Source organism: Hemitrygon akajei, chromosome 8 (genome assembly GCF_048418815.1).
Source record: "Hemitrygon akajei chromosome 8, sHemAka1.3, whole genome shotgun sequence".
In the NCBI taxonomy this organism is placed as follows: Eukaryota; Metazoa; Chordata; class Chondrichthyes; order Myliobatiformes; family Dasyatidae; genus Hemitrygon; species Hemitrygon akajei.
Genome location: NC_133131.1, coordinates 174,600,897 through 174,619,693, shown reverse-complemented (window position 1 = coordinate 174,619,693; position 18,797 = coordinate 174,600,897). Strand labels below are relative to the sequence as shown.

Below are 18,797 nucleotides of genomic sequence, written 5' to 3'. Positions count from 1 at the left end.
TCAATAAAGTCATATGTGTCAATAAGGGCCTCTCATCACCCAGGACATGCCCTCTTCTCATTGCTACCACCAAGGAGGAGGTACAGGAGCCTGAGACACACACTCAACATGTTAGAAACAGCTTAGAGCATAAGACACAGGAGTAGATTTAGGCCATTTGGCCCATCGAGTCTGCTCTGCCATTTCATCTTGGCTGATCCAATTTTCCTCTCAGCCCCAATCTCCTGCCCTCTCGCCGAATCCCTTCATGCCCTGACCAATCGAGAACCCATCAACCTCTGTCTTAAATATACATAGACTTGGCCTCCACAGCTGCCTGTGGCAAAGATTCACCACTCTCTGGCTAAAGAAATTCCCCCTCACCTCCGTTCTAAAAGGGCACCCCTCTATTCTGAGGCTCTGACCTCTGGTCTTACACTCTCCCACCTTTGGAAACATGTTCTCCACGTCCACTCTAACAAGGCCTTGAAAGACATTGCCCTCATTCTTCTGAATTCCAGTGAATACAGATGCCAAACGGCGTTGCCTTTGCTTACATCTTCAGAAACAGCTCTGTTTCCATCTTTAATATCTCTATTTTTCCCTTTCAGGGTTCTTTTGAAGACCCTGAGCTGGAGTTACACGCTGACTTCGGTTCTTTGCGGGAACGGGACCCGTCCTCGGGACTCAGACTGAGCCGTTGTTCAGTACGCCAAGGGGTCGGCCTGAGAGTCGGCCCAGTGTTTGAAGCCTCAGATCTCAGGGCTGTGGAGACGGGCGGGTCGAGGGTCGGTGTCACGGCAGGAGACTCGTGTGCCGTCGAGGCGCCTGGAAAATCTTTCGCCGCGGGCCCAAAAACCCAAGACCTTCGCAATCTTTGGGCACAGAGCTCGTAAAAAGCGACGAAACAAACCTTTTAACATCATAAACCAGCGGGTTGTTGTTATGTCTTCCGCTCGCTGTGAAAATGGGGGACACCTCCCTCTCCTTTGTTAGGGAGGGAGAGAAGCCGTGGGCTGCCGAATGCCAGATGAATTGCGATAGTCTTTGGGGTAACTGCAAGGCCTGTGTCTTTGCTGTCGCCCAGCTCACACTGGTGCTCTGTAGCGGGTGCACTTTTTGTTTTGCCAGAGGGGGGAGGGGGGATTGTTGATCGTCGCCGCTTACGTGCAGGAGGGGGGAGCTTGGGGGGGGGGACTTTGGAGTTCTCACGTTTATCTGTTGTTCATTCTTTGGGGCACTTCTCTGTTTTCGTGGATGTTTTGTGAAGAAAATACATTTCAGGATGTATATTGTATACATTTCTCTGACATTAAATTGAACCTTTGAATACAGGCCCAGAACCATCAAACACTCTTCATATGACAAGCCGTTCAATCCTGGAATCATTTTCGTGAACCTCCTTTGAACCGTCTCCAGTTTCAGCATGTCTTTTCTAAGAGAAGGTGCCACAACTGCTCACAATACTCCATGTGAAGCCTCACCAGTGCTTTATAAGGTCTGAACATTACATTCTTGTTTTTATATTCAAGTCCTCTTGAAATGAATTTGCCTTCTTCACCACTGACTCAACCTGCAAATTAATCTTTAGGGAATCCTGCACAACGACTCCCAAGTCCCTTTGCACCTCAATTTCATTATATTTTCTCTCCATTTAGAAAAGTCAACCCTTTCATTTCTTCTACCAAAGTGCATGATCATACACTTCCCGACACTGAATTCCATCTGCCACTTCTTTGCCCATTCTCCTAATCTGTCTGTCCTTCAATAGTCTACTTCCTCAAAACTACCAGCTCCTCCAGCTATCTTTGTATCAACTGCAAACTTTGCAACAAAGCCATCAATTCCATCATCCAAATCATTGACATATAATGTAAAAGGAATTGGTCCCAACACAGACCCCTATGGAACACCACTGGACTCCAGCAGCCGACCAGAAAAGTCTCCCTTCATTCCCACTTTTTGCATCCTGCCAATCAGCCACTGCTTTATCCATGCTAAATTCTTTCCTGTAATACCACGGGCTCGTAGCTAGTTAAGCAGCCCCATGTGTGGCACCTTGTCAAAGACCTTCTGAAAGTCCAAATACACAACATCAATTGAATCTCCTTTGTCTGTCATGCTTGCTATTTCTTCGAAGAATTCCTACAGACTTGTCAGGCAAGATCTTCCCTTGAGGAAACCATGCTCACTACGGCCTATTTTATCATGTGCCTCCAAGTAGCCCAAAACCAAATCCTTAACAATCGACTCCAATGCCTTCCTAACCAGTGAGGTCAGACTAACCGGCCTGTAATTATCTTCTTCTGCATCTCCTTCTTCTTGAAGAGTGGAATGACATTTGCAATTTTCCAGTCTTCCAGAATCTAGTAGTTCTTGAAAGATCATTACTAGTGCCTCCACAATCTCTTCAGCCACCTCTTCCAGAACCCTGGGACGTACACCAGCTGGTCCAGGTGACTTATCCACCTTCAGACCTTTCAGTTTCCCAAGAGCCTTCTCTCTAGTAATGGCAGCTTCACATATTTCATGACCGCTGACCCTCTCGAACTTCTGGCATACTGCTAGTGGCTTCCACAGTGAAGACCGATGCAAAATACTTATTCAGTTTGTCAGCCATTTCCTTGTCCCCCATTACTACCTCTCCAGCATCGTTTTCCAGCGGTCCGATATCCACTCTCACCTCTCTTTTACACTTTATGTCTCTGAAGAAACTTTTGGTATCCTCTTTAATATTATTGGCTAGCTTACTTTCAGATTCCACCACCATCTGCAGATTTTCTCTTGTTTGTCATTTGTTTACCTTCTTAATGACTTTTTTAGTTGCCTCCTGTTGTTTTATAAAAGCTTCCCAATCCTCTAACTTCCCACTAATCTTTGCCTCCTACTAATCTTATACGCCCACACTTTGGCTTTTATGTTGGCTTTAACTTCTCTTGTTAGGCACGGTTTGTCATCTCACCTTTAGTTCTTCCTCTTTGGGATGTATATATCCTGTGCCTTCCGAATTGCTTCCAGAAATTCCAGCCATTGCTGCTCTGCCGTCATCCCTGACAGTGTTCATTTCCAATCAATTCTGGCCAGCTCCTTTATGCCTCTGTAATTCCCTTTACTCCACTGTAACACTGATACATCTGACTTTAGCTTCTCCTTCTCAAATCTTAGGGTGAATTTGATCATATTATGATTTGTCCCTCAGGGTTCTTTTACCTTGAGCTCTCTAATTAATTCTGGTTCATTGCACAACACCCAATCCAGAACACCTGATCCCCTCATGGGCTCAACCACAAGCTTTGGGCTCAACCACAAGCTGCTCTAAAAAGCCATCTCCTCGGCACTCTAGAAATTCTCCCTCTTGGGATCCAGCACCACCCTGATCTTCCCAAACTACCTGCATTTTGAAATCCCCCATGACCATTGTAACATTGCCCTTTTGACATGCATTTTCTATCTCCCGTTGTAACTTGGAGACCACATCCTTACTACTGTTTGGGGGTCTGTATACAACTCCCATCAGGGTCTTTATACCCTTGCAGTTCCCTAGGGCTATCCACAATGATCCAACACCTTCTGATCCTATGTTACCTCTTTCTAATGATTTGATTGTGTTTTTTACCAACAGAGCATCGCTACTCCCTCTGCCTTCCTGCCTGTCCTTTCAATACAATGTGTATCCTTGGACATTAAGCTCCCAGATATGATCTTTCAGCCAGGATTCAGTGATGCCTACAACATCACGCCAGCCAATCTGCAACTGTGCTACAAGTTCATCTACCGTATTCTGTATACTGCGTGCATTCAGAATCGACACCTTCAGTCCTGTATTCACCCTTTTCGATTCTGTCTGCCTTTTACATTGCAACTCATGCCGTTGACGGCAATTTTGCCCCACCATCAGTTTCTTTCCCTCTGCCATCAGATTTCTGAATGGACAATGAACCCACGATTACTACATCTCTAGCTTCCCCTCTCTTTGTGTACTAGTTTATTTTTTATATATGCTAATTGTAATTTACAGTTTTTATGACTTGTAGTGTAGTGTCCTGTTGCTGCAAAGCAACTTGTTTCATGCCACATGCCAGTGATACGAAACCTGACTCTGAGCGATTGAGTGTGGATCTTCAGGCTCCTGCACCTCCTACTGGATGGTAATAATGAGAAGTGGGCATGACCTGGGAGGTGAGGGTCCTTAATGAGGAATGCCATGCTCTTGGTGGTGGAGAGAGTCATGCCCGTGATGAGCTGGCTGTGTCAACGAACCTTGCGATCCTGTGCTTTGGACCCTCCAGACCAAGTAGGGAGGTAACCAGTTGGGATGCTCTCCACCTTACAACTGTCGAAATTTGTAAGAGTTTTGGGTGACATGCCAAACTTCCTCAAAGACGTGCCATGAACAGTGTAAAGGGCATGGAGCACAGGACTTGTGATGTCATGTTGCAGTTGTATAGGATGTTGCTGAGGCCACACTGGGAGTGTTGTCAGCTTTCATTACACTGTTATAGTAATCGTTATGTGCCGTGTCGTATGACATCATTGTTACATGCCGTGTCGTATGACACCATCGTTATGTGCCGCGTCATATGACATCATCGTTATGTGCCGTGTTGTATGACATCATTGTTACATGCCGTGTCGTATGACACCATCGTTATGTGCCGTGTCATATGACGTGGGCAATCAGGGCCTCAGTGACCATGATTGCTCTTGGCAAATGTTTCTACTGAAATGGTTTGCCATTGCCTTCTTCTGGGCAGTGTCTTTACAAGACGGGTGATCCCAACCATTATCAATACACTTCAGAGATGGTCTGCCTGGCGTCGGTGATCACATAACCAGCTGCTCATATGACCATCCACCACCTGCTCCCATGGCTTCGTATGACCCTGATCGGGGGCTAAGCAGGTGCTACACCTTGCCCAAGGGTGACCTGCAGGCGAGCGGAGGGAAAGAGCGCCTTACACCTCCTTTGGTAGAGACATATCTGCATCCTGCCACCTACACTGTCACAGTAAAGGCAAAATTAAGCCGAAAAGGGTGGAAAGAAGATTTACGAGCGCGTTGCCCGGATGTGAGGGCCTGAGTATAGGGAGACATTGGGCAGGCTGGGATTTTATTACTCGGACTATAAGAGACCAAGGGGTGACCTTACGGAGGTGTATAAAACCATGAGGGCAGAGGTAGGGTGATGCACACGGTCTTTTTTCCAAGAACCAGCATCTTGGGGGCATAGGTTTAGACCATAATACATGTGTAGAATTAGGCCATTTGGCCCATCAAGTCTGGTCTGCCATCCATCATGGCTGATTTATCCCTCTCAACTCCATCATCCTGCCATCTCCCTGTAACCTTTGACTCCCTGACAAATCAAGAACCTATCGGCCTACAGAGTGATCGATTTAAAAGGGTCCTGAGGGGCTGTTTCCCGCCGAGGCTGGTGGACAAGCTGCTACAGAGGGCAGTACAGCACAGAAACAGGCTTTTCAGCCCATCTAGTCAGTGCTGAACTGTTATTCTGTTTAGTCCCATCGGTCTGCACCTGGGCCATAGCCCTCTTTATCCTTCCCATCCATGTACCTATGCAAGCTTCTCTGAAATGATGAAATTGAACCTGCATCCATCACTTCCACACCCACACCACCCTCTGAGTGAAGAAATTCCCGCTGACCTGCCCCATATTTCACCTTTCACCCTTTACCCATGACCTCCAGTTTTAGTTTCACCCAACCTCAATGGAAAAAGCCTGCTTGCATTATTTGGTAAGTACATGGACAGAAAATGTTCAAAGGCAAGAAAACGGGAGCGATTTAGGTGGAAAATGTGGACTGATGGGCCTGTACTGTGCTGAACTTTTCTCCGAGGTGGAGAGGCTTGAGAGTTCCTGAGATCCTGAGAGTGATACCGTCTGGAGCTTGGCTCCTGGTAGGGTCACCCATGGGGTAAGGTCAAGCAGGAGGATCTAGTCTACCAGTGATCCAATCAGGATCTCAGCAGTGGAGCTGCCGGAAGATGGGAATCATTAATGGAGTTACTCCTAGAATAAGTCCCGTGGCGAGTGTTGGATTGTGAGGTCTGGAAGCCCTTTAGAATGTGTGGATCCTGGATCACCTGAGGACCCACCAATACACAATCCCTCAGGGGAACACCACACTAGACTCGAGTGATCACAAGGAAGGAAAGGCTGTTTTACATTCAGAGGCCACGTTATTAGGCAGCTCCTGTACCTCATGAAGAGGCTACTGAGTGTATGTTTATGGTGTTTAGCTGCTGTAGCCCATCCATTTCAAGATTCGATGTGTTGTGCATTCAGAGATGCTCTTCTGCACACCACTGCTGTAACGTGTGGTTATTTGAGTTACTGTCACCTTCCTGTCAGCTTGAACCAGTCTGGCCATTCTCCTCTGATCTTTCTTGTTAGCAAGGTATTTTCACCCAGAGAACTGCCACACACCGGAATTACTTTGTTTTTCGCACCCTTCTATCAGGTATATAGAGGAATTTAAGGTGGAGGGGTTATATGGGAGGCAGGGTTTAAGGGTCGGCACAACATTGTGGACTAGAGACTGTTGTGCATGAAAATCCCAGGAGATCAGCAGATACTCAAACCACCTCATCTGGCACCAACAATCATTCCGTGGCCAAAGTCACTTGGATTACATTTCTTCCCCATTCAGATGGTCTGAACAACAACTAAGCCTCTTGACCACATCAGCATGCTTTTATGCACTGAGTTGTTGGCACATGATTGGCCGATTAGACATTTGCATCAACGAGCACGTGTACCTAATAAAGTGGCCACTGAGTACGCGTGCTTCGTTGGGTGACAAGCCGAACTTCGTCCACAAGGTGGTGGCCGGTACAGATTCAGCCTGGGACAGCCGGGTGTCTAAGGTCCCAACAAAGGATGGAATGTAGAATTTCTGTGGGGAATCAATTCTAAAACGACGTATTTCACTGCTAACTGTATATCGGTGATAATAAACCTGATTCTGATTCTAAAATGTGTTCCCTCAGTGAGAGAAAAAAAAACACACACACATTCTGGAATCTTCTTGTTTTCCCTCAGAGAGTGAGGGAATGTGGAAAGTGGACTCCTAGGAAACGGTTGCTACGAGGCAGCGAGCAGGACCTCGATGTGAGTGGAGACATTTGGACCAGAGTGACAGTTAAACCTAGCCGTCTGGAGCGAGTGGCCGGGAGCCACTGTCAGCTGAACGAGCCACGCTCCCATCACCCTCGTCTCAAACCCTCCTCTCCCGCCCACTGGCCTGGGCATGACGGAGGCGGCAGAGGTTGGGATAGACGAGGTGGGCGAGTGCCGAAAGAGGGGCTACTTGCTGAGCCGGAAGAAGATAGGTTCCGGGTCTTTCTCCAAGGTTTACCTGGGTGCGCCCACCCTGCAGAAGGTCAGATCCAACGGCCGGCTGGCCAGTGGGCTGAAGAACAGGAAAGGAAACTGGGTGAGTGGAATTCAGCAGGTCAGGCAGCAGCCATGGAAAAGGACAAACAGTCAACATTTCAGAACGAGGTGTTTCATTAGCACAGGAAAGGAAGGGGGGAGATGACAGAATAAGAAGGTGGGGGTGAAGAGGGGAAGGAGGACAAGCTAGGGGGTGATAGGTGAAGCCAGGTGGGTGGGTGAGGGGAGATGAAGTAAGAAGCTGGGCGGTGACGGGTGAAAAAGGTAAAGGGTTAGAGAAGAAGAAATCTGATAGGAAAGGAGAGTGGACCATAGGAGAAAGGGAAGGGAGGGGGGATGATAGGCAGGTGAGGAGAAGAGGTAAACGGGGGCCAGAGCAGGGAATAGAAGGGAAGGGAGAGGAGGGAAAGAAATTACCGGAAGTTGGAGAAACCGATATTCCTGCCATCAGGTTAGAGGCTACCTAGACGGAATATGAGCATTGCTCTTCCAGCCTGAAAGTGGCCACATCACGATAGAAGAAGAGGCCACGTACTGACATGTCGGAGTGGGAATGGGGATAGGAATTAAATGGTTGGCCATTGGGAAACGCGAACTCTTGTGAAAGGAGTGGAGGTGTTCAACGAAGTGGTCTCCCAGTTTCCACTGGCTCCCTCCAGTGTAGTCCAGGCCACATTGGGAACACCTGTTGGAGGGGGAGGGGGGGATAGTGTGGAAGAGTTCAGGCTGGGACTGGAAGACAGCAGCCCACCCACCTGGATAGCCATTCAGCCCATCTAGTCTCTGCCATTTCCCAGATCAAGACCTGGAATTGGTTCAAAATTGTCACACGTTCCGAGTTAACAGGGAACACCTTGTCTTGCACGCTGTTCATACAGATCGAATCGTCGTAGAGTGCCTTCCAGTGCAGTACAAAGTGTAACAATCACAAAATGCTGCAGGAACTCAGCAAGTCAGGCAGCATTGTGAAGCCTCTTGGGACAAAATGTTGACTGTTCCTTCATTTCTATAGATGCTGCCTGACCTGCTGAGTTCTCCAGCATTTTGTGTGTGTGTTGCTCAAGATTTCCAGCATCTGCAGAATAACGTGTAACGTGACTGAGCAAGTAGCGTGCAGGTAGACAGTAAGGTGAGGAGTCATAGGGAGACCATTCCCCCAGTGCCCTTGGTGAGGCCTCACTTGGAGTATTGTGAGCAGTTTTGGGCCCCAGGATGTGCTGACATTGGAGAGGGTTCAAAGGAGCTTCACGAAAATGATTCCAGGCTTGTCACATGAGGAGCGTTTGGTGGCTCTGGTCCTGTACTCACTGGAATTCAGGAGAATGAGGGGGATCTCATTGAAACCTATCAAATGTTGGAAGGCCTTGATTGAGTGCATGTGAAGAGGATGTTTCCTATGGTGGGAGAGTCTAAGACCAGAGGACACAACCTCAGAATAGAGGGGCGTCCTTTTAGAACAGAGATAAGGAGGAAATTCTTTAGTCAGAGGGTGGTGAATCTGTGGAATTCGTTGCCACAAGTGGCTGTGGAGACCAAGTCATTGAGTATACTTAAGGCAGGGGTTGATAGATTCTTAATTAGTCAGAATGAAGGGATACAGGGAGAAGGCAGGAGATTGGGGCTGAGAGGGAAATTGGATCAGCCATGATGAAATGGTAGAGCAGACTCGATGGGCCAAATGGTCTAATTCTGCTCCTGTGTCTTACGGTTTTAACCTGCCCTTTTCTCTCTCCGGTCACGTCCCACTCGGCTGCAGGCTAGCTTCTGGCCCGCCATTATCCAGCTTCTGAACGGACCTTGTGTTTTCTGAAGCTGAACTCTGGATCTCCCCCTCTATCTCGTCACAGCCCTTGCACCTTATTGTCTGCCTGCACGGCACTCTCTCTGCAGACGTACCACTCTGTTATTGTTGTCCCTTGTGCTGCCTCAGTGGAATGCAGACTCTCCCTCTGCATACAAAGGGCAGCAGGTACAGAAGCCTGAAATCACACACTACCAGGCTCAAGGACAGCTTCTAACCCACTCTGAGTCACAGAAATCTACAGCACAGAAACAGGCCCTTTGGCCCATCTGGTTCCTGCTGAACCATTCTACCTCTGCACCATTTGCAAGAAGCAGTATTTCCCAGAGGCTAAATCCCATCGACCTGCACCGACCGGGACCATAGCCCTCTGTACCCCTCCCATCCATGTACCTATACCAACCTCTCTGTGAATGGACCCCTTGCAGCAAAATCAGGTTTAACCATCGGCATATGTTGTGAAATCGGTTGTTTTGCTGCAGCAGTATGGTACAACACATAAAAGTGACTGGTTATCCTTCACATCTGACCATGACGGGAAGCTCCATACAGATGGTGAGGCAACCAGTCAGAACATTCTCCACGGTACATCAGTAGAAATTTGCTGGAGTCTTTAGTGACATTCCAAATCTCCTCAAACTCCTAATGATATACAGCCACTGTCTTGTTTTCTTTGAAATTGCATCAATATGCGAACTCTTAATCTCCGTCTAACCTTGTATTTCATTGTCAGCCTGCACTGCACTCCCTCCAGAACTGTAACTTTATTCTGCTTCCTGCTGGCCTTAGTGTTACCTCGATGTACTGATGAATGGAATGATTTGTCTGATTATCAGTACACGTGGCAATAATAATTGAATTACTAATTCTCATCAACACCTCCCCCCAGGTTCCTCCCCCCCACCCACATGTGAAGTGTGGGAGGAAACTGGAATATTGTGTAGAACTCTGGCTAGACCACACCGAGTATTGTGCTCAGTTCTGGTCGCCTCGTTATAGGAAGGAAGTGGAAGCTTTAGAGGGAGTTCAGAGGAGATTCACCAGGATGCTGCCTGGATTAGAGAGGGTGCAGAGGAGATTCACCGGGATGCTGCCTGGATTAGAGAGGGTGCAGAGGAGATTCACCAGGATGCTGCCTGGATTAGAGAGGGTGCAGAGGAGATTCACCGGGATGCTGCCTGGATTAGAGAGGGTGCAGAGGAGATTCACCAGGACGCTGCCTGGATTAGAGAGGGTGCTGAGGAGATTTACCGGGATGCTGCCTGGATTAGAGAGGGTGCAGAGGAGATTCACCAGGACGCTGCCTGGATCAGAGAGGGTGCAGAGGAGATTCACCGGGACGCTGCCTGGATTAGAGAGGGTGCAGAGGAGATTCACCAGGACACTGCCTGGATCAGAAAGGGTGCAGAGGAGATTCACCAGGACACTGCCTGGATCAGAAAGGGTGCAGAGGAGATTCACCAGGATGCTGCCTGGATCAGAGAGGGTGCAGAGGAGATTCACCAGGACGCTGCCTGGATCAGAGAGGGTGCAGAGGAGATTCACCAGGACGCTGCCTGGATCAGAGAGGGTGCAGAGGAGATTCACCAGGACGCTGCCTGGATTAGAGAGGGTGCAGAGGAGATTCACCAGGACGCTGCCTGGATTAGAGAGGGTGCAGAGGAGATTCACCAGGACGCTGCCTGGATTAGAGAGGGTGCAGAGGAGATTCACCAGGACGCTGCCTGGATTAGAGAGGGTGCAGAGGAGATTCACCAGGATGCTGCCTGGATCAGAGAGGGTGCAGAGGAGATTCACCAGGACGCTGCCTGGATTAGAGAGGGTGCAGAGGAGATTCACCAGGACGCTGCCTGGATTAGAGAGGGTGCAGAGGAGATTCACCAGGACGCTGCCTGGATTAGAGAGGGTGCAGAGGAGATTCACCAGGACGCTGCCTGGATTAGAGAGGGTGCAGAGGAGATTCACCAGGATGCTGCCTGGATCAGAGAGGGTGCAGAGGAGATTCACCAGGACGCTGTCTGGATTAGAGAGGGTGCAGAGGAGATTCACCAGGACGCTGCCTGGATCAGAGAGGGTGCAGAGGAGATTCACCAGGACGCTGCCTGGATCAGAGAGGGTGCAGAGGAGATTCACCAGGATGCTGCCTGGATTAGAGAGGGTGCAGAGGAGATTCACCGGGATGCTGCCTGGATTAGAGAGGGTGCAGAGGAGATTCACCAGGATGCTGCCTGGATTAGAGAGGGTGCAGAGGAGATTCACCAGGATGCTGCCTGGATTAGAGAGGGTGCAGAGGAGATTCACCAGAACGCTGCCTGGATTAGAGAGGGTGCAGAGGAGATTCACCAGGACGCTGCCTGGATTAGAGAGGGTGCAGAGGAGATTCACCAGGACGCTACCTGTATTAGAGAGGGTGCAGAGGAGATTCACCAGGACGCTGCCTGGATTAGAGAGGGTACAGAGGAGATTCACCAGGACGCTGCCTGGATTAGAGAGGGTGCAGAGGAGATTCACCAGGACGCTGCCTGGATTAGAGAGGGTGCAGAGGAGATTCACCAGGATGCTGTCTGGATTAGAGAGGGTGCACAGGAGATTCACCAGGACGCTGCCTGGATTAGAGAGGGAGTTCTGAGGAGATTCACCAGGATGCTGCCTGGATTAGAGAGGGAGCAGAGGAGATTCACCAGGATGCTGTCTGGATGAGAGAGGGTGCAGAGGAGATTCATTAGGACGCTGCCTGGATTAGAGAGGGAGTTCAGAGGAGATTCACCAGGACGCTGCCTGGATTAGAGAGGGTGCAGAGGAGATTCACCAGGATGCAGTCTGGATCAGAGAGGGAGTTCAGAGGAGATTCACCAGGACGCTGCCTGGATTAGAGAGAGTGCAGAGAAGATTCACCGAGATGCTGCCTGGATTAGAGAGGGTGCAGAGGAGATTCACCAGGACACTGCCTGGATCAGAAAGGGTGCAGAGGAGATTCACCAGGATGCTGCCTGGATCAGAGAGGGTGCAGAGGAGATTCACCGGGATGCTGCCTGGATCAGAGAGGGTGCAGAGGAGATTCACCGGGACACTGCCTGGATCAGAGAGGGTGCAGAGGAGATTCACCAGGACGCTGCCTGGATCAGAAAGGGTGCAGAGGAGATTCACCAGGACGCTGCCTGGATCAGAGAAGGTGCAGAGGAGATTCACCGGGATGCTGCCTGGATTAGAGAGGGTGCAGAGGAGATTCACCAGGATGCTGCCTGGATCAGAGAGGGTGCAGAGGAGATTCACCAGGATGCTGCCTGGATTAGAGAGGGTGCAGAGGAGATTCACCAGGATGCTGCCTGGATCAGAGAGTGTGCAGAGGAGATTCACCAGGACGCTGCCTGGATTAGAGAGAGTGCAGAGGAGATTCACCAGGATGCTGCCTGGATTAGAGAGGGTGCAGAGGAGATTCACCAGGACGCTGCCTGGATTAGAGAGTGTGTCTTATGAGGATGGGTTGAGTGAGCTGGGGCTTTTCTCTTTGGAGCAAAGGAGGATGAGATGTGACTTGATCAAGGTGTACAAGATGATAAAAGGCATAAGCTGAGTGGAGAGCCAGAGACCTTTTCCCAGGGCAGAAGTGGCTCATCTGAGGGAGGCATAACTTTAAGGTGATTGGAAGAAAGTATAGGGATGATGCCTGGGGTGGTGGCAGAGGCAGATACATTAGGGACATTTAAGAGATTCTTAGATAGACAAATGAATGAAAGAAAAACGAAGGGCTGTGTAGGAGGGAAAGGTTAGACTGATCGTGGTACAACACTGTGGGCTGAAGGGCCTGGACTGTGCTGTAATGAGAGAATGTTGGGGGACCCACGTGTGGTCACACGTTGAACATTCACACACCACACAGTCAGCACTGTGGGTCGGGATTAAACCCCGGTTCAGAAGCTGGAAGGTACCAGGTCTATCAGCTCTACCACACAGAGAAGACATTCCCAGAGACCCGAGGAGACACCACTGTGTGGAGCTACAGGAGATGGTTGAGGTTCCTAATCAATATTTCTCTATGTTTTGACCGTGGAGAATGCACACAGCATTTATCCGCAGGGTTGGGGAATGAAGAACAAGAGGGCACAGGTTTAACATGTCAGGGACAAGACTTAAAAGGCACCTGAGGGTCAACTTTGTCACCCGGTAAGTGGTCAGTATATGGAAAGAAGAAGTGGTTGAGGTAAGTACATTAAGAATGTTTAAAAGACACTCGGACAGGGAAGGTTTAGGCATAGGAGAATAATTCAGTCCATCAAGTGTGCAGTTTCAGAGAAAATTTACAGGATGTTGCCAGGCCTGGAGGACCTGAGTTGTAAGGAAATATTGCACAGGTTTGGACAGTATTCTTTAGAATGTCGAAGATTGAGGGGAGATTTAATAGAGGGATACAGAATTATCAGGGGTATAGATAGGGTAAATGCAAGCAGGCTTTGCATGCAAGCTCAATTTCGGCGTTTGAGAAGTTTGATAGCAGGAATGCGGAGGGTGATGGTCCCAGTGCAGGTTAAATGGTTTTGGTATGGACCAGATGGGCCACAGGGTGTTTCTGTGCTGAACTTTTCTATCACTCTACGAGTCTGCTCCGCCATTCCCTCATGGCTGATTTATTATCCCTCTCAACCCCATTCTCCCACCTTCTCCCCGTAACCTTTGACGCTCTGACTAACGCACCCAGTGACTTGGCGTTCCCAGCTGCCTGTGGTAATGAATTCCACAGATTCACCATCTCTGACTAAAGAAATTCCTCCTCACCTCTATTCTAACGGGTCATCCCTCTGTTCCCGGGGTTTCTAACCTGGGCTCCTCGGACCCCGCAGCTAACGGGTCATCCCTCTGTTCCCGGGGTTTCTAACCTGGGCTCCTTCAACCCCGCAGCTAACGGGTCATCCCTCTGTTCCCGGGGTTTCTAACCTGGGCTCCTCGGACCCCGCAGCTAACGGGTCATCCCTCTGTTCCCGGGGTTTCTAACCTGGCTCCTCGGACCCCGCAGCTAACGGGTCATCCCTCTGTTCCCGGGGTTTCTAACCTGGGCTCCTCGGACCCCGCAGCTAACGGGTCATCCCTCTGTTCCCGGGGTTTCTAACCTGGCTCCTCGGACCCCGCAGCTAACGGGTCATCCCTCTGTTCCCGGGGTTTCTAACCTGGGCTCCTCGGACCCCGCAGCTAACGGGTCATCCCTCTGTTCCCGGGGTTTCTAACCTGGGCTCCTCGGACCCCGCAGCTAACGGGTCATCCCTCTGTTCCCGGGGTTTCTAACCTGGGCTCCTCGGACCCCGCAGCTAACGGGTCATCCCTCTGTTCCCGGGGTTTCTAACCTGGCTCCTCGGACCCCGCAGCTAACGGGTCATCCCTCTGTTCCCGGGGTTTCTAACCTGGGCTCCTCGGACCCCGCAGCTAACGGGTCATCCCTCTGTTCCCGGGGTTTCTAACCTGGCTCCTCGGACCCCGCAGCTAACGGGTCATCCCTCTGTTCCCGGGGTTTCTAACCTGGCTCCTCGGACCCCGCAGCTAACGGGTCATCCCTCTGTTCCCGGGGTTTCTAACCTGGGCTCCTCGGACCCCGCAGCTAACGGGTCATCCCTCTGTTCCCGGGGTTTCTAACCTGGGCTCCTCGGACCCCGCAGCTAACGGGTCATCCCTCTGTTCCCGGGGTTTCTAACCTGTCTCCTCGGACCCCGCATTTAACGGGTCATCCCTCTGTTCCCGGGGTTTCTAACCTGGGCTCCTCGGACCCCGCAGCTAACGGGTCATCCCTCTGTTCCCGGGGTTTCTAACCTGGGCTCCTCGGACCCCGCAGCTAACGGGTCATCCCTCTGTTCCCGGGGTTTCTAACCTGGCTCCTCGGACCCCGCAGCTAACGGGTCATCCCTCTGTTCCCGGGGTTTCTAACCTGGGCTCCTCGGACCCCGCAGCTAACGGGTCATCCCTCTGTTCCCGGGGTTTCTAACCTGGGCTCCTCGGACCCCGCAGCTAACGGGTCATCCCTCTGTTCCCGGGGTTTCTAACCTGGCTCCTCGGACCCCGCAGCTAACGGGTCATCCCTCTGTTCCCGGGGTTTCTAACCTGGCTCCTCGGACCCCGCAGCTAACGGGTCATCCCTCTGTTCCCGGGGTTTCTAACCTGGGCTCCTCGGACCCCGCAGCTAACGGGTCATCCCTCTGTTCCCGGGGTTTCTAACCTGGGCTCCTCGGACCCCGCAGCTAACGGGTCATCCCTCTGTTCCCGGGGTTTCTAACCTGGGCTCCTCGGACCCCGCAGCTAACGGGTCATCCCTCTGTTCCCGGGGTTTCTAACCTGGCTCCTCGGACCCCGCAGCTAACGGGTCATCCCTCTGTTCCCGGGGTTTCTAACCTGGGCTCCTCGGACCCCGCAGCTAACGGGTCATCCCTCTGTTCCCGGGGTTTCTAACCTGGGCTCCTCGGACCCCGCAGCTAACGGGTCATCCCTCTGTTCCCGGGGTTTCTAACCTGGGCTCCTCGGACCCCGCAGCTAACGGGTCATCCCTCTGTTCCCGGGGTTTCTAACCTGGCTCCTCGGACCCCGCAGCTAACGGGTCATCCCTCTGTTCCCGGGGTTTCTAACCTGGGCTCCTCGGACCCCGCAGCTAACGGGTCATCCCTCTGTTCCCGGGGTTTCTAACCTGGCTCCTCGGACCCCGCAGCTAACGGGTCATCCCTCTGTTCCCGGGGTTTCTAACCTGGCTCCTCGGACCCCGCAGCTAACGGGTCATCCCTCTGTTCCCGGGGTTTCTAACCTGGGCTCCTCGGACCCTGCAGCTAACGGGTCATTCCTCTGTTCCCGGGGTTTCTAACCTGGGCTCCTCGGACCCCGCAGCTAACGGGTCATCCCTCTGTTCCCGGGGTTTCTAACCTGGGCTCCTCGGACCCCGCAGCTAACGGGTCATTCCTCTGTTCCCAGGGTTTCTAACCTGGCTCCTCGGACCCCACAGCTAACGGTAGGGGGCCACGGCATAAAAAAGGTTGGGAACCCCTGCTCTATTCTGAGGCTGTGCCGTCTGGTCCCAGACTCCTCACTATGAGAAACATCCTCTCCACATCCACTCTATCCAGGCCTTTCAATATTCGAGGGATATGGGACAAAAATGGGTAAGTGGGACGAGGTTGGATGGGAATGTTGGTCGGCATGACCCAGATGGGCCGAAAGATCTGTTTCCGTGCTGTATGACTCTGTCTGGATGGAATCGGAATCAGGTTTATGATCACCGATGTTCAATGATTCAACTTGCTGTTTTGCGGCAGGACTGTGTATACAGAAAAAACCCCACAAATTACAATAATATATTTAAAAATTAAATGAAAATAAGAGCAAAATATTGAGGTGGTGTTGATGAGTTCAGTGTCCATTCAGAAGTCTGATGGCAGAGAGGAAGAAGCTGTTCCTGAAACATTGAGTGTGTGTTGATGGGGCCTGTTTCTGTGCAGAAGAGCTCGACGTCTCTGCATTGCAGCCCAGATGGCTGGGGTGGGGAGGGGTGGTCTCGCTCCTCCTAACCTGTGCACGTTCCCACTGGCAGGTGGCCATCAAGGTCGTGCCCATTTCGCACAGCCTACAGCAGCAGTCTCGCCATAGCCTCTCCAGGGAGGTCAACGCTCTGCAGACGACGTACAAACACCCGAACGTGGTAGGAATCCCCAGCCTGTCCTGTCGCTGCCCTCACCCCCACCCACATCCAGCCCTGGGCAAAGTGACATGGGGGACAGTCACAGAGCCTGGACTAGGCCCAGGGCAGGTGTGTACACAGGCGCTGGAGGAGCTGCTCTCTCTCTGCCTGATCGTTCAGCCTTGTTGATGAGAATTGGCCCACACTTCAGTGCTGTGGATAGAGGCCGAGGCTTCTGGGATATGTTCCTATCCCACCATGCCTCTCCATGACGTTTTCCCTCTCCCTCTTCCCCTTGCTGTCCCTCTCTCCTTCTCCCCTCCTCTGCCCCCCTCTCCCTCTGATTTATTTTCCCTCCCCGCAACCTTTGACACTCTAACTAAATCAAAAACCTATCAAACTCTGCTTTATATATATCCAATGACTTGGTCTCCAGAGCCATCTGTGGCAACAAATTCCACAGATTCACTACCCACTGGCTAAAGAAGTTCCTCCTCATCTCTGTTCTAAATGGACATCCCTCTATTCTGTGGCTGTGCCCTCTGCTCCTAGACTCCCTCACTTTCAGAAACATCCTCTCCATATCCACTCTATCTTTCAATACTCAATAGGTTTCAATGAAATCCTCCCTTGTTCTCCTAAACTCCAGTGAGGACAGGCCCAGAGCCATCCAAAGCCCTCATATGACAACCCCTTCATTCCTGGGATCATTCTCGTGAACATCCTCTCCAATGCCAGCGTGCTGACAGTACCCCGTGCAGTCCCATCGATTCCTTATAAAGCTCCAGGATTACATCCTTGCTGTGAGATGACAGTCCCCCAGAAAGGAATGCCGTCACTGCTTCCTCGCTCAGTCTGCAAATTAACCCTTGGGGGATCCTGCACGCCGATTCCCAGGTTCTTCTGCACGTCCGATTTTTGAATTTTCTCGCCATTTAAGAACAGTCCAAGCCTTTATTTACCAAAGTGCATGGCCACACTATATTCTCAGCCACTCTGCCCATTCCCCTAATCTGCCTCGGCCTTTCGGCTTCCTCGACACTAACTGCCCCTCCGCGTATCTTCAACTTGGTCACAAAACCATCAGTTGGAGAGGTAGTAATGGGGGACAGGGAAATGGCAGTCAAACGGCATAAGTATTTTGCATCCATCTTCACTCTGGACTGTCAATGTTTTCCTTCAGACCTTTCAGCTTCCCAAGAACCTCCTCCTTAATAACAGCAACAACACTCACTTCTGCCATTTCCTTGCCCTCTTGTGTGGGTGAGGTGGGGGGGGGTACAAGGTCCCACTGAGGCTCCTCTACCGGGTGGGAGGGGCAGTGGTGAGGGGGGAGGAACCCACTGACTCTCCCCGCATCCCCACAGATCCAGTGAGGGGGGGGGGAGGGACCCACTGACTCTCCCCGCATCCCCACAGATCCAGTGAGGGGGAGAGGGACCCACTGACTCTCCCCGCATCCCCACAGATCCAGTGAGGGGGAGGGACCCACTGACTCTCCCCGCATCCCCACAGATCCAGTGAGGGGGAGAGGGACCCACTGACTCTCCCCGCATCCCCACAGATCCAGTGAGGGAGGGAGGGACCCACTGACTCTCCCCGCATCCCCACAGATCCAGTGAGGGGGGGGGAGGGACCCACTGACTCTCCCCGCATCCCCACAGATCCAGTGAGGGGGGGGGACCCACTGACTCTCCCCGCATCCCCACAGATCCAGTGAGGGGGGGGGAGGGACCCACTGACTCTCCCCGCATCCCCACAGATCCAGTGAGGGGGGGGGAGGGACCCACTGACTCTCCCCGCATCCCCACAGATCCAGTGAGGGGGGGGGAGGGACCCACTGACTCTCCCCGCATCCCCACAGATCCAGTGAGGGGGGGGGACCCACTGACTCTCCCCCGCATCCCCACAGATCCAGTGAGGGGGGGGGAGGGACCCACTGACTCTCCCCGCATCCC

At 51.6% G+C, this 18,797-nt stretch overlaps 1 protein-coding gene across 1 annotated transcript in view; it reads left to right on the top strand.

The window, feature by feature from the left end:
- The first annotated feature begins 7,250 nt into the window (after nt 1-7,250).
- Nucleotides 7,251-18,797, top strand: part of LOC140732547 (testis-specific serine/threonine-protein kinase 5-like) — a 44,107-nt gene continuing 32,560 nt past the window's right edge. The window contains exons 1-2 of the mRNA XM_073055316.1: nt 7,251-7,436; nt 16,753-16,860. Of these exons, the coding sequence (XP_072911417.1) occupies nt 7,251-7,436; nt 16,753-16,860 (294 nt within the window). The remainder of the gene's footprint in view (nt 7,437-16,752; nt 16,861-18,797) is intronic.